This window comes from Panthera uncia, chromosome E1 (genome assembly GCF_023721935.1).
Source record: "Panthera uncia isolate 11264 chromosome E1, Puncia_PCG_1.0, whole genome shotgun sequence".
Lineage (NCBI taxonomy): Eukaryota > Metazoa > Chordata > Mammalia > Carnivora > Felidae > Panthera > Panthera uncia.
In genome coordinates, this window is record NC_064814.1 from 23,912,460 (window position 1) to 23,936,163 (window position 23,704).

At 47.5% G+C, this 23,704-nt stretch overlaps 1 protein-coding gene across 3 annotated transcripts in view; it reads right to left on the reverse strand.

The window, feature by feature from the left end:
* Window positions 1-23,704, reverse strand: part of SLC39A11 (solute carrier family 39 member 11) — a 344,617-nt gene that overhangs the window by 297,365 nt on the left and 23,548 nt on the right. For all 3 annotated transcript variants that reach the window (XM_049637703.1, XM_049637702.1, XM_049637701.1), the window contains exon 4: window positions 2,957-3,115. In XM_049637703.1, coding sequence (XP_049493660.1) covers window positions 2,957-3,115 — 159 coding nt within the window. The remainder of the gene's footprint in view (window positions 1-2,956; window positions 3,116-23,704) is intronic.

Genomic DNA, 23,704 nt, shown 5'->3' on the forward strand with positions numbered 1-23,704 from the left:
AGCTGCTGCCCTTTCTGGGTCTGGAAAGCAAATTAGCAGTGAAACCCAGGAAACCTCGTCCTGTCTCACAGCGATGGCGGGTCGGGCTTCAAAGCACCACTCGTCAATGGCAGCATCTGTATTCGGTGACTATAGCAATTATAAATCATTCTTATCCTTTTATAAGACCTTCCAGGGCAAATTCCCCTTCTCATATCAATGGCCAGAATTAATTTCTTTTAAAATGTCCTAGAACACAGGCGCCTGCCTGGGTGGCTCAGTCAGTTAAGTGTCCGACTTCAGCTTAGGTCATGATCTCACGGTTCGTGGGTTCGAACCCCACGTCGGGCTCCGTGCTGACGGCTCAGAGCCTGGAGCCTGCTTCAGACTCTATGTCTCCTTCTCTGCCCCTCCTCCATTCATGCTCTGTCTCTCTCACTTGCTCCTCTCCCTCAAAAATAAATAAACATTAAAAAAAATTTTTTTTTATTTATTGTCCTAGAACAGATGTTTACTCTCAGGCTGATCTTTCTGTTGATTAGCGAGCTTCTGAGCATTAACAGTTATTATGTCCTTTCTCAAGCCCCTTCAAGTTCTCTCCCTGGATGCTCAGCCGCCACTCCCAAGCCATTCCTAATTTTCTGTAGTCTGTCCAAGACTTTTCCCTGGGATCTTCTCCATATTCAAAGCATATATTAGAATAGACATCAAGCAAAAGGTTAAAAAAATGTGCTGCTGCCTGGTGCAAATTAGCCAATGACTATTTACACTGCCCAGAGAAAGTCCGCACGTTCAGACAGCTGATCAAATATAGCTGGGGACCTCCTGCCTGCCCCCAGTACCAGTGAGCAGTGGCCCATCATGAGTGCAAAGAGCCCTCTACAAGAGACTGTCTTAGAAGCCCAGTGGGGACTAGGTAGGAAGGGCAGAATGAGACCCAGCGGGGGCTGTGCAGAGCTGCTGAGCCAGCCCCTGGACTGCTGTTGCAAGAGTTAAGGCCATTGGCTGTCAGATCTTCCTGCCAGGGCCAGTAGAATACATCCCAACAGCAAGTCCACACATTACTAGGGTGGATTTGAGAGCAGAATATGGCAGCCCACACAGGAGACCTCTCAAAGTCATTATCATGCAACATAATGAATAGCAAGGAAGCCAAGGGTCCAGGGGGCAGAAAGTGACACTGACATTCAAGCTCTCGATAAAAAAAAAAAAAAAAAAAAAAAAAAGATACATGGTCTTTCCTCCAAGACAATATCATGCCTCTCCACCCAACCATCACATCCAGCTCTCTGGTCCAGAGGCTGGTCTTTCTGGGACATGAGTCATCAGCTTCTTACCAGCCCCAGGGCCAGGTTCCCAAGAACCCGTCCTTCTCTCTCTCCCGTCAGGAATTTTTTTTTTTTTTTTTTAACGTTTATTTATTTTTGAGACAGAGACAGAGCATGAACGGGGGAGGGTCAGAGAGAGGGAGACACAGAATCTGAAACAGGCTCCAGGTTCTGAGCTGTCAGCACAGAGCCCGACGCGGGGCTTGAACTCACTAACCGTGAGATCGTGACCTGAGCCGAAGTCGGCCGCTTAACCGACTGAGCCACCCAGGCACCCCTCTCCGGTCAGGAATTTAAGGCAAGAAAGAGGACAGAAAGGCAGGGAAGACAATGTCAGAGTACCTCTTGGGATAGATGTCCAGCTGACTCCTGTGAGCCTGACCTGATCCCAGCTCATCAGAATCCAACAGAAGCAATAACCTTCAACCTCATTCTCCCCGATAGGGTCCTTCCTCCTCCTCTTCCCTTTCTGGGTGAGCAGAGAATTCAAGCACGAGCTCAGATCTCACGGAGAACTTCTGCCTGCCTCTAGGGCTGCTTGGGACACAGCATCTGGTGAGGCTGTATGTTCCCGTACTGGGTTCTTACTGAGACTGACTTTTCTCCACTGACAACAGTATATGCAGACTACCTGATTTTAACCAATGGCATTCAGTTACAAGCTCGTGGCTTGACCTTGGCTCTCTCTGTCAGTGATCACAGCCAGATGGCGGGCTGTGGTTCGTACCATGCTACTGCATGAGTAAGTAGACGCTCATCCCCCAAACCCAACCCACCAGCCCTAGTTTACCAAAAAGGCCTAACATCTCTGGCTACCCCCAACCCCCCAATTCTGGTGCCTTTTTAGATTTAAAAAACATTTTTTTAACATTTTTTTAATGTTTATTTATTTTTGAGACAGAGAGAGACAGAGCACGAACAGAGGGGGAGCAGAGAGAAAGGGAGACACAGAATCTGAAGCAGGCTGCAGGCTCTGAGCTGTCAGCCCAGAGCCCGACTCGGGGCTTGAACTCACAGACCATGAGATCATGACCTGAGCTAAAGTCGGCTGCTTAACCAACTGAGTCACCCAGGTGCCCCTAGATTTTTAAATTTTTACTTTGCAGCCCCTGAAGGGAGTTATCCTCAAGCTATAGGAAGGAAAAATGGAGCTGAGGGACACACAACCAGCAAATGGCAGAAGTGAATTCAAACTCAGAGCCCTGCTACCCAATGTCCCCACTTCATCCTCCTATAAATAAGCTCCCGTCCATGTGACGCTTGGCCAATGGTCTTAGGCTAGAGTTGGGTATGTCGTCATCTCCCTGATGACAGTGAACGCTCCTTAAGGGTCAAGACCATGATCATATTCACTCACTTCTCCCGGTTTCTAGGTCCGCTCATATACACAGTGCCACAGAGTACGACATCAGCTATACTCTATATTTATAATGAAATCTGACATTTAAAATCTGAACTCACCAAAATGTAACTAAGGGAACGATTAGTCATATTACCAAGAGCTTATTTTCTTTTAGGGGGAAAAAAAACAGTCACAATTCAGTGCCTCTAGGTAAAAGCCCTAAATGCCTTAAAATATCTATTTCAATATCACTGGCTGCTCAACAGAGACATGAATGGCTACGTCAAGTGTGAAGAGTGGTACTCACCAGGTGAGGCATCAGGAGGTCAGCCAGGTAGACAAACGCAGCTCCGAGAGTGAAGCCGATGGCCACAGGGAAGAAGGCAAAGGCACCAAAACCCCCAGAGGACGTGGCCATCTCCACTGCCGGGGCCAGGAGAGACCAGTAAGAAGCCGCTAACATGACCTGTAAAAACCACAGTGAACAATAAGCCATTAAACCAACCACACAGAAGGTGTTTCAAGTGCAGACTTTAGTTGCCCTTGAACTGAACCCAACACATGTGCTAGGCCTTCAGTCTTCCACGGTAGGTACTATCTCAAACCGAAAGGCCACCGCCAGAATGCCTGGAACAAGTGCCGTAGGAACAAAACATGGGGCAGACTAGAGCTGACCTTGGGAGAATGGAGTCCTAGATACTGTCATCTAGCCTCTAATCCAGTGGTTCTCACCCATGGGCAACTGTACCTTCCAGGGGACGTTTGGCCATGTCTAGAGGCAGTTTTGGTTGTCACAGTAGATGTGTGTCACACGTGTCTGTCTCCCTTCCATTTTTACCTGTTAGCTTTCGAGGTCTGCTCTCTGAGGCACCAAAGAAGGTATCCTTCCTCTTTGACACGTGGCACCCTTTGAAATATTTGAGGACAACCACTGATCAATATCAGCTCAGTCTTGCCAACTTTGTTATCTCTCAAAGGAAAGAAGGGAACTAATGCTCACAGAACGCCTGCTATTTCCAGGGAAATGTATCTTTGATACCTTATTCTATCATTGCCACAACCTGGGAGGCAGATGCTGTTTTCTATTACTATCTGTAGAGAAAGAAATTGAATCTAGAAGTAGTAAGAATTTTCACGAGGGCGCACAGCCAATAAATGGTAGATCCTGAACTGAACAAGTAGGACCTAATCACCTCGATGAGGGCAGAAACATGAAAGGAAAGAGAAAAATGAAGCTGAACCCAAAAAAACCTCAGTGAGGTCAATTTGATAAAACTTTCCAGTGTTTACCGAAGTAAACACTCGTCGATAGCTGTTTACTCTTACAGATGCTGTGACATCTCCTTGGCAGATACACCCACTACCCATCGTAACCATATGACAGTCGTCACTGACATGCAAAGTGTTGAATGGGTTTCTAAAAATTATTTAATTATGCCTTGCCTTTAAAAAAAAAAATCTGCATCACCCATCTCCAAAATAACACTCAGAGTGACAGAACCAGGCATTACAAAAGCAACAATAAAGAATAAACCCATGCAGAAAGTAATTTCTCTTCTGCCAACAATCATCCACACATGATCAATTGCTCTGGGCCCGATTCTCCTAGCAAAAGTCTTAGGGCCACCCCCCGGAAAATTGTATCTGCCTCAGAAACTTCCAGAAAGAAAGAAAATGTCTCATCAGTTCAGTTTCACGAGGTCATCCAAGGAAGCCTGTGGGCCCCTTCTCCGTGACACAGCCCAACACGTCCCAGACTGTTGTCTCACTGGCTTTAGAATTCAACAGCCTTTGAGAGCTGCTGTTCGTGGTGAACTCCACACCAAGGAGGATCTGCACGCACCTGTCCAGCAACCTCTTTCCCTGCACGTTCCAGGGCCTTCCATACGGCCCCACCATCAGCAACTCTAAAATGGTACCATCCAGGAAAGCCATTCATCTCATCCTTCAATCCCTCCCGGCACCCTATCCTTGTCGATGCCACGGGTCGGGGGCACTTCCTCAGCCTCGGTTCCCCATCCCGTCTTGCACACCAAGTGCGTCTCCCTCTGCCCCAGCTCCTTTCCGTCCCTCAGCATCCCTGTGTGCCAACCTTTCCTCTGCCCCTCCAGATGAGAAATACAAAATGTTCCCGTGGACAAGTGACACGAGGTACAGGGCAAAAGAGATGTGCCCCTCAAGGCAGGGGTATGCCAGAATCTGGGGTGCTTTAAACAGAAAAGCAGCCCAGATGATTCGGGTGGACCCCTCCTTGGGAATCACTATTCTTCATCCTTCCAGATACCCAACTGGACCCAACTGGATTTCCTTCATTTCTTTTCCTCACCATCCCTGCCACCCACATAAACTAGAAAAAAGACCAGAGAACAGTCATGAGATAGTATTGGGTTGCCTGTCCCAAGCGACCACAAGGCCCAAAGAAAAGTTATTTAAAGGGCAGATGTGGTACACGAAGATGTGGTGACTTCCCCCCTGCCCCGCCAAAGACAGCCACATCCCAATCCCCAAAACCTGTGAATATGTCACCTTACATGGCAAAGGGGACTCTGTACTTGTGATCAAGTTAAGGATCTTGATATGGGGAGGTTATGCTGGATGATCTGGATGGAGCCAATGGGATCACAGGGTTTCCATGAGACAACAAGAGGAGTCACAGGGTTGCCTGAGTGGCTCAGTCGGCTAAGTGTCCGACTTCGGCTCAGGTCATGATGTCACAGTTTGTGAGTTCGAGCCCCGCCTCGGGCTCTGTGCTGACAGCTCAGCGCCCGGAGCCTGTTTCAGGTTCTGTGTCTCCCTCTCTCTCTGCCCCTCCCCCATTCATGCTCTTTCTCTCTCTGTCTCAAAAATACATCAACATTACAAAATAATTGTAAAAAATAAGCGTCACAGGAAAGATGTAATGACAAGAGCAGAGGTCACGGTCAGTAAGGGACTGGAAGATGCTGTCGGGCTGGCTTGATGATGGAGAAAAAGGTCGTGAACCAAGAAATACAGGCGGCCTCCAGAAAGTGGAAAAGACAAGGCAACAGATTCTCCCCTAGAGCCTCCAGAAGGAAGGCACCCTGGAGAACACCTTGACTGTATCCATTTTGGACTCCTGACCTCTGACCTCTAGCACTTTCGGATAGCATGTTTGTGTTGCTTTAAGCCACTACATTTGTGTAGCTTCTTACAGCAGCAACAAGAAACTAATACAGCATATGAAGGCATGCATTACAATTTTTTTAGAGCAGTTACAGGTTCACAGAAAAATAGAGCAGAAATTACAGAGAAGCCCCCCCCCCGCCGCCCCGCCATCTTGCACAACCTCTCCACTATCAACCTCCCACCCCTCGGTGGCATAGTTGTTACACCATATTGATACACCATTACCGTCCAAAGCCCATAGTTTACATTTGAGACCAGTCTTGGAGCTGTACGTTCTATGGGTTTGTACAAACACATAAAGACAAGTATCCACTCCTCCAGTATCAGAGAGAGTAGTTTCACGACCCTAAAACTCCCGTGTGCTCTATCCATCCTTCCCTCCTCCTAGCCCCTGGAGACCCCTGATCCTGTTACCATCTCCATAGTTTTGCCTTTTCCAGAATGTCATACAGACAGAATCAATCGCTACAGTGTGTAGCCTTTTTGGATTGGCTGCTTTCACTTAGTGATATGCTTTTAAGATGCCTCTGTGTCTTCTTTAAAAAAAAAAAAAAAAAAAAAAAGCTTATTTATTTTGAAAGAGAGAAAGGGCAAGCATATGCGCATTCAAGCAGGCGAGGGGAGAGACAGAGAATCCCAAGCAGGCTCCGCACTGCCCGCGCGGACCCCAACGAGGGGCTGGAACTCACAAATGGTGAAATTGTGACCTGAGCTGAAATCGAAAGTCGGACCCTCAACTGACTGAGCCACCCAGGCGCCCGCCCCCACTACGTCTTTTCATGGCTTGCTAGCTCATTTCTTTTGGGCTCTGAACAATATTCCATTGCCTGGACGGACACCGTTTATTTATGCATTCATCTGCAGAGGGGTATCTTCGTTGTTTCCAAGTCTTGGCGATGATGAATAGAGCTGCTCTAAGCATCACGTGCAGGTTTGTGCGTAGATGGAACTTTTCAGCTCGTTCAGGTAAATACCGAGGAGTGCCACTGCTGGACTGTATGGTAAGTCCTATTTAGTAATTCCCCCAACGTAGCTGGCTGGCCTGAAACTCTCGATACTAGAAAAGCTCCTTTAAATGTTAAGCATTTTTTGATGTGGACGTAGTGACACTGACTAGCTGTAGAGAGGCAAGAAGTCGTGTGCCGATGGACTCTCAGCCTTAAGGAGCAGAGCCTGGAGGGGATAGGTTACCAAGGAGAGGGCTCAAGATTTCAGGTAACGGGCTCCACAGGAAAGTCCTTGCCAGCTGGTCCCTTTATGACCCCAGATGACAGATCTCGAAAGCCTTCCCACTGATGCAAACCTGCTTATAAAGGCAAAAACTGGTCTAGCAGCACCAGCCCTGAAGACACTGGATAGAAGCCTGAGGAGCAGACAGTGGGTACCTTCCTCTTCCCACCTTTGTCTACGAAAGGCATGCATAATCAGGTTCTGGGGTACACGGCAGGGACCTCGCTGTTCCCCAAAGTCCTTGTTTGCCTCTTTACCGCCAAAAAGAAAACATAAAACCCAATCGATCAAACGCGCTATGGGAAAGCTTTTGTGAAGTCCATCCTCCAAGCCAGAGGTTGCTAAACCGGCCAAAGTGGCCCAGTTTTGTGCTAAATGATCAAAGCAGCTCAAGGAAGTGAGCATTTCAATAATAACAACTCCTGCAAAAAAAGAGCTAAGGAGGAAATACATTCTTTTTAATGTATTTTAACATTTATCTATTTTTTGAGAGACACAGAGAGAGAGACAGAGTGTGGGCGGCGGAGGGGCTGAGAGAGAGGGAGTCACAGAGTCCGAAGCAGGCTCCAGGCTCTGAGCTATCGGCACAGAGCCTGACGTGGGGCTCGAACTCACGGACTGTGAGATCATGACCTGAGATGAAGTCAGACACTTAACCGACTGAGCCACCCAGGAGCCCCTACATTCTTTTGAATGTATTTTATTTTATTTTATTTTATTTTTTTATTTTTTTTAATGTGTGTACTCTGCCCTTCTTCCCACCACTAAGGGTGGTCCCGCCCTGGCTCTCTTCTTGACATGCCTCCCGTGGTGTCTCAGCCCCATCCTGACCTCAACATGATCCCTACAGAGGGGCGAATGAATGAATGGATGACAAGACTTGATTTTAAAAAGTAGATGTTCGGGGCGCCTGGGTGGCTCAGTCGGTTAAGCGTCCGACTTCAGCTCAGGTCACAATCTCGCGGTCCGTAAGATCGAGCCCCGCATCGGGCTCTGGGCTGATGGCTCGGAGCCTGGAGCCTGCTTCCGATTCTGTGTCTCCCTCTCTCTCTGCCCCTCCCCCGTTCATGCTCTGTCTCTCTCTGTCCCAAAAATAAATAAATGTTAAAAAAAAAAAAGTGGATGTTCATCTTGTTCATCACTGACAAAAGATGGAAACAGCCCCAAATGTCCCTTAAGAGATGACGGACTGCTTTTCAGCCCTGGAAAGGAATGGAGCGCTGGGTCCATACTATGGTATCGGTAAACTTTGAAAATATTAATTATGCAAAGTGCAAGAGGCCAGACAGGAAAGGTCGCATAGTATATATGATTCCATTTACACAAAGTATCCAGAACAGGTAAATCCTCAACACAAAACAGATCAGTGATGGACAGGGGGTGGTGGGGACAGGAAATGGGTGGAGGGGTGGCGGGGGGGAGGCAACTGTTTCATGGGTACAGGGCCGTCCTTGGGGGTGATGAAAATATTTGGAACTAGACAGAGGTGGTGGTTGCACAACATTGTGAACATACTAAATGCCACTGACTTGGGCACTATAAAATGATTAACGGTAGGTAAATTTGGTCTCAATTAAAAAAAAACAAAAACCAAAACAGTTGGGCTTGCCCTAACCAGTAGATCATTAGTGCAATGATCTTGCCCTACAGCCCCTGGTTATGAGCTGAAACCCCCAGCCAACTTGCCTTGGTCCAAGCACTTTCATCGGCGAAAATGCCAAAACACCAAGACCTACCTACCTCTCATGGCCCTTTCTTCAAGCATCCAAAACCCTTTATCTGGGTCCACATATACAATGGACAGGAAAACACAGGATTTAGAATCAGGTTCAAATTTGAATGTCGGCTCCGCCATTTGGTAGTTAGGTAGCCTCAGCAAGCAACCTAAGCTCTCTGCAGCACAGTTCTGAGCAAACCAATGCTACTACGTAACAAGATTGTCTCAAAGAATTCCACCGGCGGATGCATATACCACACCAACCTAGTTCCTGGCAGGAAGTTAAGTGTCAAAGTGGTGTTGCCGGATTCTTCTCTGAGTCTGCCTGCACTCAGCAGGCTCCCCCGCTTGGCCCCATCTCGCTGCCTACCCCTCCTCCAGGGTGGCCCCTTTCCAACACACTGGAGTCATTATTTGTGTCCATATTCCCCTGGGACTAGGATTAGGGCCACGCTGTGAGCATCTCTGTATCCTAGCACCACAGACCTGGGCAGTGCTGGGCAGAGCAGCTCTTCAATACAGGTTGGCCCAAATGAATCCTCTGTTATCCCTGCTAGTGAAGGGGAGCGATGGGGGGGGGGGGGGGGGGGGGCAGGGAAATCAAAAGAAGGCGTCGTCATCGGGAAGTGATTCAACACTCATTTTTTAGTCTGCTACCTAAATTACCTTCCAAATTAAGTACTATATAGGCTCGTACTCAAATGTCTTCAGTTCTTAGACAAACACTGGATGAGTCACTGTTTAAAGTAATGGAGTTTTTCTTAGGTGTGGAAAGAAGATTGTATAGAATTTTCAGAGCATCACAGGTAATCCATTGAATACAATCTCCTGATAGAATTGCACTCTTAGAGTTGAAAGGGGTTTCGGGAGGCTGGCCAGTCCAAGTGCTTCGTTTGACAGGTGGGAAAACAGAGACCTGAAGGGATCCAGTGGCTTTCCCAAAGCCCCAGCGCAAGCTGATGTAATCCAAAACTGACTGCACCCTCCCACATCAGGTCAGCCCCACCCCTCCCCCACCTCCACCAACCCCTGGGGGTCTTTTAAGAAATTCTAAGGGCTACCGAGTAAAGACAAAGGTAAAGTTAGTGCCTCCCTCATTCCCAGGCAAGGCATCCCACGATGACAGCCTGTGATGAATCGGTTTTAGCAATAATCAAATGTAATCGATCCCATGGCCATTCCCCACCATTGGGATATAAGCTGCTCCAAGAAAACGCAGCACTGGGAAATCTTTGGCAACTCATCAACAGGAGAAATGATCTTGTGGAACATTTTTCTCTGCAAGATTCATCAGACCTTACAAACCGAAATAAACCTTAAAAACTGAAACCCTTAGCCCATGACTGCCTTAGAGGGAGGCAAACAAGAAGATAATGTCCCCCCTAGCAGCATAAAGCTGGCAGTTTCAAAACAAAGCCCACGTACATTATGCTTTCCGTGTAGGGCTCTGAATGAGAGGCACACCTTCCTCCCTTACAGACCACGCTTTAAAACAAGGACGCTCTAAATGCAACATACATCCCAGACTGGATCCTGGGAACAGAGGAAGGTCATCAGCGGGGGAAAAACAGTGAAATCCAACTGAACGTCTGGGCTGTAGGGAAGAGTAACGTACCAGTGTTAATTTCTTGGCCTAGACAAATGGGCTGTGGTTATGTAAGATGTTTAGGGGAAACTGGATAAGGGTCTGCGGAAATTCCCTGTGCTATTTTTGAATGTTCTCTCAAAATCTAAAATACTTCCAAAGAGTTTATTAAAAATTAATAATAACAGTTGCCAAGGCCTGAGAGAAGACTGAGGGGGATCACTGCAGCCAAGGATCGTAAACTGTGCGAGCAAAGACTCGAAGCCAAGAGGGCCCGCGGTTTGCTTTGTGGGGTCAGCAAAGTGACCGGCCTGGGGCGGCACTATGCGTGGTAGCCGGAGGGGACTGTGTCCCTCACAAGCTTCACTTCTGGGAAACCACGGCCTCCCTCCTTGGGGCTCAGAGAGGGTAAGTCACCCAAGGACACCCAGCAGGAAGTCACCGAGCTGGGATCTAAAACCCAGGCCACGCTCTTAACGCCAAAGCTCCATTCCATCCCCTAGATGTTTGAAATTCCTCAGAAACAGTAACATTCACAATGTCACCTATTCAGTATGTCTAAGCAGAGAACGATTTCCCCCTAAATATAACTGTCAGTGTTGACTGTGTTTAAAACAGCAATGTTTACCGTGCTGCTGTGTGTCAATCCTAGCCCATTTGGGAATACCGTGAAATTGAAATTGTGGAACTTTCGGTTACAGGTGGCTGATCGAACACAGACTGCTGGCTCCTGAATTCCCTCTGGACTTAAAGTATACGGACGGGAAGGATCTTGATCACAAAAAAGGAAAGGAGAGGGAAAGGAGGGGCAGGTAAGGACTGACAGAGACCCTGAGAAGGCTGACCTAAGGTGGTTCCCCCCACAGAACCCAGAGCAGCCCAGGGATGGAGGGGCCCAGACCCATCCAAAATGGGGGTGCAGATGGGGTGGCAAAAAAGACTGGTGGAAAGGCTGGAAAGCCATCAGATCCCAGATTCTTCCTGAACTTCACATGGCCAAGCAACTGGCCTGCCAGACACTCGGGGACACCCCCACCCCCACTCCACACCCAGCTAGGGGCTGGACCGCACCGAAAACAGGAGAAAGTGAAAGCCCGTGTATGGAACAGGAGTGCCCAGTGTGCTCCCACGTTCCAGCCCCCCTCCTGCCCCGGCCCCGGCCACTTCCTGCCCCCTGGGCGGCTTCTCCAGAGCACTCTGCCTCCCCAGATTCCCTGCACAGGTCAGGGGGGAAGCCAGCTGAAGACTTTACATCCTGGCACCCTGTGTCAGGAGCTACAGTTCAGCAGGCCCAGGGCCAAGAGCCCAAAGGAGAAGAGGGGCTAGAAGATTCCCAGGCAAGAGCAAAATCATAGACCTCCTGGCTAATGTCTGGAGGACAGACTTATGATTCTAGGCAGGAGCCTGGTGTCCAGTAAAGGGGAAAAAAAGACCTTTACTAATGCTGGAAAACACAGCTGCACAAGAAAGGAAATTCATGAAGACTATTTACAGTCTTTTTTTTACTTTTTTTTTTTTAATGTTTATTCATTTTTGAGAGACAGAGCGTGAGTTGGGGAGGGGCAGAGAGAGAAGGAGACACAGAATCCCAAGCAGGCTCCAGGCTCCAAGCTGTCAGCACAGAGCCCGACGCGGGGCTCAAACCCAGGAACCGTGAGATCATGACGTGAGCCCAAGTCGGACGCTCAACCGACTGAGTCATTCAGGCGCCCCAAGAATATTTACAGTCTTAATGTAAACTGACTATTATTGTTTATTAAGTGATTTGCTTATTTGTTGTGATAAAATATACGTAACATAAAAGTTACCACGTTAAAGGTCTATACAATTCAGCCGTATTAATTACATTCACAGTGTTGTGCAAACATCACGGCTGTTTCTAAAACTTTCCACCCCAAACAGAAACTCTGTAAACACTGAACAGTAACTCCTCACTTTCCCGTCCTCTTCCCCCTACCCTGCCCCCTGATAACCTCTAATCCACTCTCCGTCTCTACGAATTTGCCTATCGTACGTGTTCCATGTTAGTGGAAACGTGCAATCTCTCCCTTTGCATCTGGATTATTTCACTTAGCATAATGCTTTTGAGGTTCCTCCATGTTGCAGTGTGGGTCAGAATTATATTCTTTTTATGGCTCAATAATATTCCATGATTAAGCTGTGATTATTGAACTAACCCCCCAAAAATACAACACATCTACAGCATTGGATGCAGGTGGAGATAAGAGAACCGGGTTCTCATCTTCCACACCTGGAAGTCACTGGCTACATTTGAGGCTGAAAAAGCCAAGCAGTGGCCGAGTAGGTGTGCAGCTGAGAAATCTGGAAGCAAATAAACACTGATACTCATCCCTGAGACGTAGGAAAGAGGGAGGGGAGGGTCTGCAGATCGCTGCTTTTTGTTAATCAACCCTGTAGAAGAACTTGCCTTTTTTTTTTTAATTTTTTAAACTGTTTTTATTATTTTTGAGACAGAGAGAGACAGAGCGCAAGCGAGGGAGGGGCAGAGAGAGAGGGAGACACAGAATTCGAGGCAGGCTCCAGGCTCTGAGCTGTCAGCCCAGAGCCCAATGCGGGGCTCGAACCCACGGACTGTGAGATCATCACCTGAGCCGAAGTCAGAAGCCCAACCGACTGAGCCACCCAGGCGCCCCAAGAGTTTGACTTTTCAAACTACACACGCACGTATCTTTGGGGGACAACCTTAAAATAAATTGACAATGTAATTTTAAAATACTTAAATATGTAAGTAAATGTGATGAATAAATATATAATACAATTTTTGAATGTTTTAATAATAGAAGAGCCTGCTGTCACAGTGGAAAAAAAAAAAAAAGCCACTGGGAGAAAAGGATCCTATGGACAAAAACTCAATTTCCAGAAATGTTTCTGCATGATAATGAGACACCCCCTGCCCCAGACGGCATGATTTTGTCAAAGGCTCCTAATCACAGCCTGGACACCAGGGAGCCAAAAGGGACTGCAGGAGACATTTAAAAATCAGCAGAAGTGTTTGCAAGCTCTTTCTCACATTGCTGGAGACTAACATCACCCACTTCCCTTCTGCAGTTTCCAAAAGCTAGCAAAACCCATATGATGCTTTTTTTTTCTCAAAATATGGTGTAAAATGCCACAGGGATCCATACTTTGCAATGCTATTAATTTCCCTCTGGTGTCAGAGGTACCAGCATAGAATAATCAAAAACAATCAGCTAAACACCTAGCCCACAGCAGGCAAACCTTTTCATTTCTGCTTAAGTGCCCATTTTGAGACGATTTCTGCTCTGGAAATCATATAAATGAATTTGTGAAGAGTTCCTTAAGGATCAGAATAGTCTGGCATGATGAGTGCAGTTAAGCATTTATTTTATGATAGCAAAGACAGTTTGAAGACTGGAAGAAAATCCAAGCCACAGAACAAAATTTCCCTCTTAACAAAAAAGGGAAGAGGTACCTGGGTAGTTCCGTCGGTTGAGTGTCTGACTCTTGATTTCGGCTCAGGTCACGATCCCAAGGTTGTGGGATCAGAACCCTCCAGAATGAGGTTGGCCGGGCCCACTGACTACTGAGTCACCCCCCCCCCAGGACCCCACGATGGGTGGCCACATGAATTCTGCATTGAGTCAGCTCTCAAATTTGACAAGCCGGTTAGTCCTCATGACTCAAGCATGAATCAAATTGATACAGGGGCCATATCTGTACTTAATTTTCTTTTATCAGAAAGCCCTCATAATGTACCAGCTTCATATGATTTTACAGACTTCAATCTAACAACTCAGAATTATAATAATTTACACTTCGCTTCAATTACAGTTATTAGTTGATGCAGACCGGCTTGAATGGCCTGACTCTTGTTAGCCACACCCAGTCGGTGAAAATGATGGGCAAGGTCTTGGCCTACAAGTTTGCACACATGCTCCAAAGTAGGAGACAACATACGAGCTTAAAAAAAAAAAAAAAAAAACTACCCTACGACCCGGTAATTCCTCTCCTGGATAGCTGTCCCAAGAAAAATGAAAACATACATCCACACAAAGACTTACACAAGAATGTTCACAGCAGCTTTATTCGTAGGCCAAACCTGGAAAGAACCCAATGTCCATCAGTGGGAGAATAGATATACATTCTTAACGCTACACTTATAAAATGAAACATTCCTTAGCAATAAAAAGGGGGGAAACCGCTGATATCACAACATGTATGAATCTCAAGATCATTACGCTGAATGAAGGACACCTGACAACACTGTACATATAGCCTTGTTCATTTTATTTGTGTTTGTTTTGAGAGAGAGAGAGAGAGAGAGAGAGCACACGAGCTAGGAAGGGGCAGAGACAGAGGGAGAGAGGATCCCAAGCAGGCTCCATGCTCAACGCGGAGCCCGATGCAGGGCTCGATCCCACAAGCCTGGGATCATGACTTGAGCAGAAATCAAGAGTCTGATGCCCCACCGACTGGGCCACCCAGGCGCCCCTGTTTTATTTTTATTTTTTTATTTTTTTATTTCTTTTTTCCTTGTGCATTTTTTAAATGCAACCACTTAAGTTCAAGAATATGCAAAACCATATGGTGATGGAAATTATAAAGTAATTGCCTGGGAAGAGAGGAAGAATTAGCGTAGGTAATAGAAACTCTCCCTGGAGTGACAGAAATGTTCTCAACCCCCCTTTGGGTGGTGGTTATACAGGTGTATATAACCGTCAAAACTCATTGGGCTGACGCCGTAAGATCTGGACATATATTCCTTTTTTAAAGACTCTCAGGGAGGCTCCCCCATATTTTGATGAGCCACATTTGTGCCATGAACAGTATATGGGGTCTCCAGGGTCTAGGGTCCACCCTAACATGGTCCCTCTGGGGATAGACCAACACAATCACCAAGTACCCGACAAGGCCTATGCCCAGAGCTAGGAGTCAGGCCATTATCAAACACGAAGTGCCAGCAGTATTAGGCAAATACGTTAATCATGCCCAAAAGGACCTCTCAGTATCCATTCTCAGTGACCACAGGTCTCCGTGGTGAAGGCAAAGCAAAAATAATCACCGAAGGCACATCTGGGCTTCCAATTCACTGGCCAACGACCCAATTCTAACTTGCCCTGCCCAAACAGAGGGAAAAGAGCCGAAAAAGTCAGCCCTCCAGCCCAGTTCTGCTCCAAACCTACGTTCCTGTTCCTATTCCAAGTACAACTCAGCTCAACAACATTTACCAAGCAACTGCGTCGTGTCAGATGCCCCCCGGGACTGGGGCACCTACTGGCAATGACCTCAGCCGCACCCAAGACAAGACCACGAGGTTCCAAAGTCAAATAATATTTAGACTTTTGGTTTGAGCTTACCATTCCTCTTCCACAGACCCGTTATTCTGAATTATGGACAGGTGCAGGCATGCTAATTATCTCAGCCCGTTCAAAGCAGATTCAGTCTAGCCAGATGAGGGAGGACTCCCAGAATCCTTCGGCCTGCCAAAATCATTAATGCCATGTACACTAAAAAAGGGGGGAGGGCATCCTTACTGGACCTCTTCACCAGCTGGTCACCAAGAGAGCGAGAACATGACGTTGCCCAAAGCAACCTCTCCGTGGCACCCAGCCACCAATTTATCAGCACCCTCTTCCCTTCGGCCTGTTGATGGACAACTGCACCAGTTGGTCAAGCCTCCCCTACCCCGACACCACCACTCACTCACACTGATCCAATCTGTCCCAGGTCTGGCTGAGGAGGAAGCAGTCCCTGCCAACGTTCAGAGGAGTGAAGAGTACGCTGTGAGGTCCCACCGAGAAAAACTCAAAGATCTGGTTGAAGATTTTCTTCGACTTCACTATTCTCCCTCACCGGTGGCAAGAAACCACTATGCCACTGGCTCTGTGCCCCTCTCCTGGCTCAAAGAAAATTAGCAGCGAGGCTTAGGGACACAATCTTCATGGTCAAGAAGGAAAGATGCCAGGGTTTATTGCAAAGAAGATCACATTTCATTTTTACCACTCAGGCCGACATGGGTTCTCCGCGTTTCCTGCCCTAACTCACTTGGGGGGTGCAAAGGACCCCCCCCATCAGTATGGTGGCAGCGACCCTGGGGAAATGGAGAGAAGGTCAGGAATGGTGGGACACAATCTTAAGGAACGGACTGAAGAATGAAAGAGCCCCCCCATTAGGTTGCCTGATTTAGCAAACCAAAATATGGGGTACCCAGGCAAATCGGAGTTTCAGGTAAACAGTGAATTTTTTTTTTTCATTTGGGACACACTCATATGAAAGAATTCTTATTTATCTGGTATTCAAATTCACATAGGGACGTGTATGTGGTCTGGCAACCTTGGCTAGCCCCACCCGCCCACTCTTTTCCCCTCTTCCTCCCTCTTGGTGAAAGGCAGTGCGGCATAATGGACAGAAGGCATGACTGTGGAGTCGGACTTCCTGATTCAAACCTAAGCTCCCAGCCTGGGAGACCTGGGGAAGAGATTCATCTCTCCAGGGCTCCTATGTCTTCACACAGAAAACAGAAATAATAGTGGAATAGTGACCCTCATACGTAAAATGGAATCGATCATAACAACATTTATAGATAGACTGACTCCGCCCCAGGAACCTTTGTAATCCTCCTCAGGTGAAAAGTTAGGGACCATAATGGCACCTGGGGGGCTCAGTCTGTTAAGGGTCTGACTTCGGCTCAGGTCATGATCTCAGTCTGTGGGTTCGAGCCCCGTGTCGGGCTCTGTGCTGACAGCTCAGAGCCTGGAGCCTGCTTCAGATTCTGTCTCCCCCTCTCTCTGCCCCTCCCCTGCTCGTGCTCTGTCTCTCTCTGTCTCAAAAATAAATAAAAACATTTTTTAAAAAAAAATTTTAAAAAAGTTAATAGTCTTAACAGCTCGGAACCTGGAACCTGCTTGGATTCTGTGTCTCCCTCTCTCTTTGCCCCTCCCCTGCTCATGTTCTCTCTCTCTCAAAAAAAATAAACATATAAAACGATTTTTTTAAAGTTAGATACTATTGGGGGGCACCTGGGTGGCTCAGTCAGTTAAGCAACTGACTCTTGATTTCAGCTCAGGACATGATCTCACAGTTTGTGGGATCAAGCTCCGCAACAGGCTCTGTGCTGACAGGATGGAGCCTCCCTGGGATTCTGTCTCCCCTCTCCCTCTGCCCGTCCCCTCCCTCTCAAAAATAAACAAATGAATATATTCTTTTAAAAATTTAGGGGGCACCTGGGTGGCTCAGTCTGTTAAGTGTCCGACTTTGGCTCAGGTCATGATCTTGCGGTTTGTGAGTTCGAGCCCCGCATCGGGCTCTGTGCTGACAGCTCAGAAGCTAGAGCCTGTTTCAGATTCTGTGTCTCCCTCTCTCTGCCCATCCCCCACTTGCACTTTGTCTGTCTGTCTGTCTGTCTCTCTCTCTCAGAAATAAACATTAAAAAAAAACATTTAAAAATTTAGGTGCTATTATTATCCCTATTCCACATTTGGGGAAACTGAGGCACGGAGCACTTAAGTAATTGACAAGGGCATGCAGTTAGTAACTGGCAGAGCCAAGATTCAAATCCAGTCACTGTGGCTCTTGAGTCCCTGCTCTAGAGCATAACACCGTCCCTGAGGTGGGGCTTATCTCCTATAACTGCTACAAGGATTAATGCAATAATGCATGTTAAATGCTTAGCACAAAAACTGGCCTAAAAACTCTATAAATACTAAGCGTTAGAATGCTCATTATATGACTCCATTTTTACTATTTTGAGAGCAAAGGATTTGAGAGAAGAGTTTAAATCAAAGCCTTATGATCTAAACTCTGGGGTTCCTAGGGACAGAAGCCCAATTTACCCATCCTGAAAACTGCATATACACATGTCTGCAGGTGCATAATACAACACGTGTAAGCACAAAGCATATGCTGTGTACCCATATGTAAAACACATGACAAAGGGGAGGCGTCCCCAGCAGCCAGAGTAGCCTCAACCTTGCCACCAGATCACGAAGTTGTTTTTTATTTTTTTTAAACGTTTATTTATTTTTGACAGAGAGAGAGAGAGAAAGAGCATGAGCGGGGGAGGGGCAGAGAGAGAGGGAGACACAGAATCCGAAGCAGGCTCCAGGCTCCAAGCTGTCGCCCAGAGCCCAACGCGGGGCTCGAGCTCACAGCCCGCGAGATCACGACCTGAGCCGAAGTCGGTCACTCAACCAACTGAGCCACCCAGGTGCCCCACGAAGTTTTAATCCACTTCAATAACACATGGAGATGCGTCCGTTTGTGCTCACGGGCCTGTGTGCACAAAGAACTGTGCCTCACATTTGTGGGAGACAGTGAGCAGGGAGCTGGGAGAGAAGGTGGCAGAAGACGACACACCATGAGGCCAAAGGCATTGCACCCAAGGAGGTCCACACGGAGGGATCCTGGGAAGACTGGCTACAAAGAGCACTGCACCACAGGGTGCGTGCAACCCGAAAAGCCAAGCCGGGTTGGGGCTGGGAAATCAGAGCAGAAACTCAGCATTCCAGGAGTGGTAGGGCAGGTTCAGGCAACAGCAAAGGTCAAGGCAGAGCACACATATAGGGAGAAGCACGGGAAGGAGATGGGAACAGGCCAGGAGAGCCGGGAATGCCATGCCAAGACGTTTAAACTTTATTCAGTAAGAAACAGGAAACCACAGAGAACTTCAGGGGCAGGGGAAAGGATCTCAAATATGATTTAGGAAGACAATTCTGGGGGCAGCATTAATTAATTCAGGGAACAGTTAACGAGTGGGGCACTGAGGGCTGTAATACACAAGACAGGCACACTCTGCCCAGGAAGAGATTCCTCTCTGGGAAGAGCCAACAAACAATACCCAAGAAAACAAATAAGAGATTCGGAGAACAGTGGATGACACAGAGGAAATAAAACATTGCCCTGAGACAGACACTGACGGGGAGGAGTTATTTTGCGTGGGTGGTCAGGGAAGGCTTCTTTGGGGAGGGGACATTTGAGACAAGATCTGAATGATCAGAGGGGCCGATATTCAATTCCAAGTAAAGGGAACACGTTCCTGAGATCAGAACAAGTTTAAGGACAGAAAAGAAGACTCAGGCATAGTGACCGAGGCAGGGAGGGGTACCAGAGAAGAGAGAGAAGGGCAGGGTCCTCGCAGATCGTGGGGCAGCTAGGATTTAACTCTGCGGCAGATGCAATGGAGCTGAAATGTGCATTTACAGAAGCTCACACAGGCTGCAGTGGATGAAGGGGTGTAGACACAGGGTGGCGGGGAGGCGGGAGCAGTGGCAGAGAGCCAGAGAGGCCACTCTGGCACACCTGTGAGATGACCACAGTGCAGACCAGATGGTGAAGAATGATGGGCACGTCTGGGCTGTATTCTGGAGGGAGAGACAGGGCTTGTCGGTGGAATGGATGAGGCAGGGTCATGTGACAGAGAGCGTAGGGGTCTCCTGCGGCTGCCTAGCCACATGCCACAAACCAAGGGGCTTGGAAACAACAGAGCTGTATTCTCTCGTGGTTCTGGAGCCTATGGATCCAAAATCAAAGACTCTGCGAGGCCATGGTCCCTCTGAAGCCCCTAGAGAAGAAACCTTCCTTGCCTCTTCTGGCCTCCGGGGCTGTGAGCCATCCTCGGCATGCCTTGGGTTGTAGACATTCATTCCCATCACATGGCCATCTTCTCCCCATGGGTCTCTAAGCCCGTGTCCATATTTGTCTCTTCCCGTAAGGACACCAGTCACATGGGATTTGGGGCTTACCCTAATTCAGCATGATCTCAACTTGATTACATTTGCAAAGACCCTATTTCCTAATAAAGCCACACCCACAGGTTCTAGGCGGACAGAGACTGGGACGGAGAGGGGGCAGGGGGACACCACACAACCTAGCGCAGATGGGAATCAAGGCGACATCCCGGTTTGGGGCCCCTGCAGCTTCACGGAAGGTGGTGCCCTTGACCGAGAGGGGAGACCTAGGGGAGAGCACATGTGGAACACAGGATGGGGAAGGAAGTGAAATAAGGCGGTCGAGAGCCCTGGGTTGAACTTGTCAAGTGCGAGGTGCCCATCAGGTGACCGGCTAGAGATCTGCAGGGGCGGATCAGTGCACGTCCCAGACAAGGAGATCGCGACGAGCCCACAGTGGCATCCGGTGGCCTGGGCTGGGGTGGAAGCTGCTGTATACAGGTGGCAGGTGCAGAGAGGACTAGCATCAGGGGGGAGACTCAAGCCTGATTGCAGAAGCCCCAGTGCAAATAACAACTTAGAGACATAAACAGGGCAAGGGCTGTAAATCACTGGCTCGTCACCAAAGAAATGCCCAAGGGTGCAAGGAACTAATGAGATGTTTAACCTCCCCTGTAATCAAAGAAAACTCAGGGAAACGTGTACCGCCAGGCTTAGGGCAAGGGCTCGAGAATCACACAGACTTGAGGGCAAATCCCAACAGGGCCTGGGCATGTCCCATCCCCCTCCGTAAGCCCCAGCCTTGTCATCTGCAAGACTGGAGTAGCAGCCCCTCGCTCATCCGGCTGTTGCAAGGACTACTGAGAGGCACTCGAAATGTTGGCTGGTACTACTACGAGGCACGGTTTCTTTACCCAGCTGGAAACTGATTTTATTCTTATTTTTTTATTAAGTAAGCTCTATGCCCAATGTGGGGCTCGAACTCACAACCCCGAGATCAAGAGTCACAGGCTCCACCTACTGAGCCAGCCAGGAGCCTCTGGAGGCTGCCTTTAAATGCATGCCCCCCAGTGCTCCCGCGGGCGACCCCAAGAACCAAACAGGAAGAAAGAAGGCTCTTAGAGAGAACCCTGGGAATTCAAGGAGACAACATTGAAAAGGACAGGGTGCTGGAAGGAAAAGAAAAAACAAACAAAACAAAAACAAAAACAAGGAGAACAAGAAAGTTTTCAGAAACCGAAACTATGAAAACACCAACAAAAAACATTTGCTCCTTTTATGGAGTTGAAGGTCCATGAAACTTCCCACCGTGCAGAACAAAACAGCAGAGAGATTATAAAATGGAGAAGAGAGGAAAACGAGAGGTTCATCCAGGAGGCCCCACGGCCAACTAGTAAGATTAATCGAGAGAGAACACAGGGCCAGCAGGGGAAACTATTAAAGATACCTAAAAAGAACAATGACCAGACTGAAGGGTACTGGTTTCCCAATCAAAAAAAAAAAAAAAAAAAATTGCAGAATAGATTTGTTTAGAAATATGAGGGAAAATTTCTCAAGAAACAGACAAAAGCAATCACTTTTAGGAAAGAGAAGGGGCCGTGGAGGCAGGGGAGGGAATGCTGTCCTTTTCTTTATAAGCCTTTTACGAACATTTGCTCTTCCTAGTCGCGTACATCTATTGCCCTGATAAAAGTAAACAACGATTCAAAGCCTCAAGTCCAACTGCAATGAGCAACAGGTCATTGGTTAAAAATGTCCCAGTCACTGCGTGCAGTTGGGTGTGTTTTCATCATACCTCAATCAAAAGTGAAAACAAACATGGGCAGTTCTTGTGATCCAAGAGAATATGAAAAAAGTTCAGGATACATGAAGTGAAAGAACGTGCTTTAAAAAAAACTTTAATGTTTTTTTATTTTATTTCTGAGGGGGCAGAGAGGAGCAAAGAGAAAGAGAGAGAGAGAGAGACACAGAACTTGAAGCAGGTTCCAGGCTCTGAGCCATCAGCACAGAGCCCGATGCGGGGCTGAAACCCATTAACTGTGAGATCATGACCTGAGCCAAAGTCGGACGCTTAACCGACTGAGCCACCCAAGCACCCTAGAACATGCTTTTAAACATTATGTCCGGTATGATCCCTTTTTTTTTTTTTTTTTAAGTTATACGTGAACAAAGAAAGCATCCAAGACGGTGCTGCCAGGAAGAAAGGAGGAAGGAGTGTGCACAGGTAAGATAATCAACTGCGGGCGATTAAGGGATGCTCAGTAATGTGAGAGTCACATATTGAAAGAAAGCTGATCCAAACCTTGATATCCAAGTTCACTAACTTCTACTAATTTCACATTCCATGTGTGTCCTCCACCCGTTTCCCCTGACAGAGGATAATACGAATCAAGATTTACTACGTGACCATCACTGTGCTAAGAGCTTCAAATATTTTGACTCATTTCGTGTGTGCAACAACCCCGTAAAGGAGACAGCACTGTTATAACCTGTTTTACAGATGAGGAAATTGAGGCTTACAAAGTCCCAGCTCACACAACTAATTAGAGAAACCAGGATCAAACTGAACCAGGGTGACTCCATAGCTCGTTATAATACCAAAGCACATATCCTCTAGAAATAAGGCCCCACCCGCAGTACCCAATGCCCCCTGCCCTTACCTCACCCCATGCCACTGACAGTTTGAGACATTTCCTGGCATGACTACATCCTGAGAAGTTCACTGTAATTAAATTATGGGGAAATTTTCAAAGTGCTTCAGAGATGTAATGAGTTTACATTCAATTAATTTCTTCCTTCGTTGGAAGGATCAGAAAGACCGATTTCCTTATAGACCCAGAGGGTAGGGTTTCTCGTCTATTTTGAGATTTCATCCTGATGTTCCAGAGATGTACATCAGTCACACAGAAGGTCTGGAGAAACTGGGCTGGCCCTAAAGGCAGCCAACCCCAAGGAAAACCTTTAATGCACTCACCACACTCATTCAATGCTTATATTAAAAATATTTTTGAGTGCTGGAGAGCCTGGGTGGGTCAGTCGTTTGAGCATCTGACTTTGGCTCAGGTCACGATCTCAGGGTTCATAACTTTGAGCCCTGCATCTGGCTCTCCGCTGTCAGCACAAAACCCGCTTTGGATCCTCTGTCCCCTCTCTCTACATCTCCCCCATTCGCGCACTCTCCCTCTCTCTCTCTCTCAAAAATAATATACACTAAAAAAACATATTTTTTTGAGTGCCAACCATGTTGGAGTTTCTGTACTAGGGACAAAGTTTCAACAGTGAAAAGGACAGCCCCTGCCTTCCAGGTGCCTCCAGTCTGGGACTAAGGAAAGAGAAATGAACAAGCAGTTAGGATCTAGAGATAAGGACCGTACAGAATAAGCAGAGAGCTACAAACGCTTGCCAAGGAGCACTAAGTGCCATCTTGGATAGGGGTTAGGAAATTAAGAAGGGGAAAATGAGACACTCAATTCCTCGAGGAGCAAAGTCTCCATGCCAAGGATGTGGAAGAGACCAGGCTCCCAGAAAGACAGAGCAGGCAAGCTCCCAGGACTTAGGACATGAGGTCCATGATGACAAGGCTGAGTTGGAGTAAACGAGAGGCAAATTCTCCCTTGACCAGTTGGCAACAATTTACCTCCCAACCCAACCTGCACAGAACCAGGAGCCCTCCTATTCCTAACCAGTGGGATGCTGGTTCTCTCCAGCAGGGAGGGGCTCATCCTCACC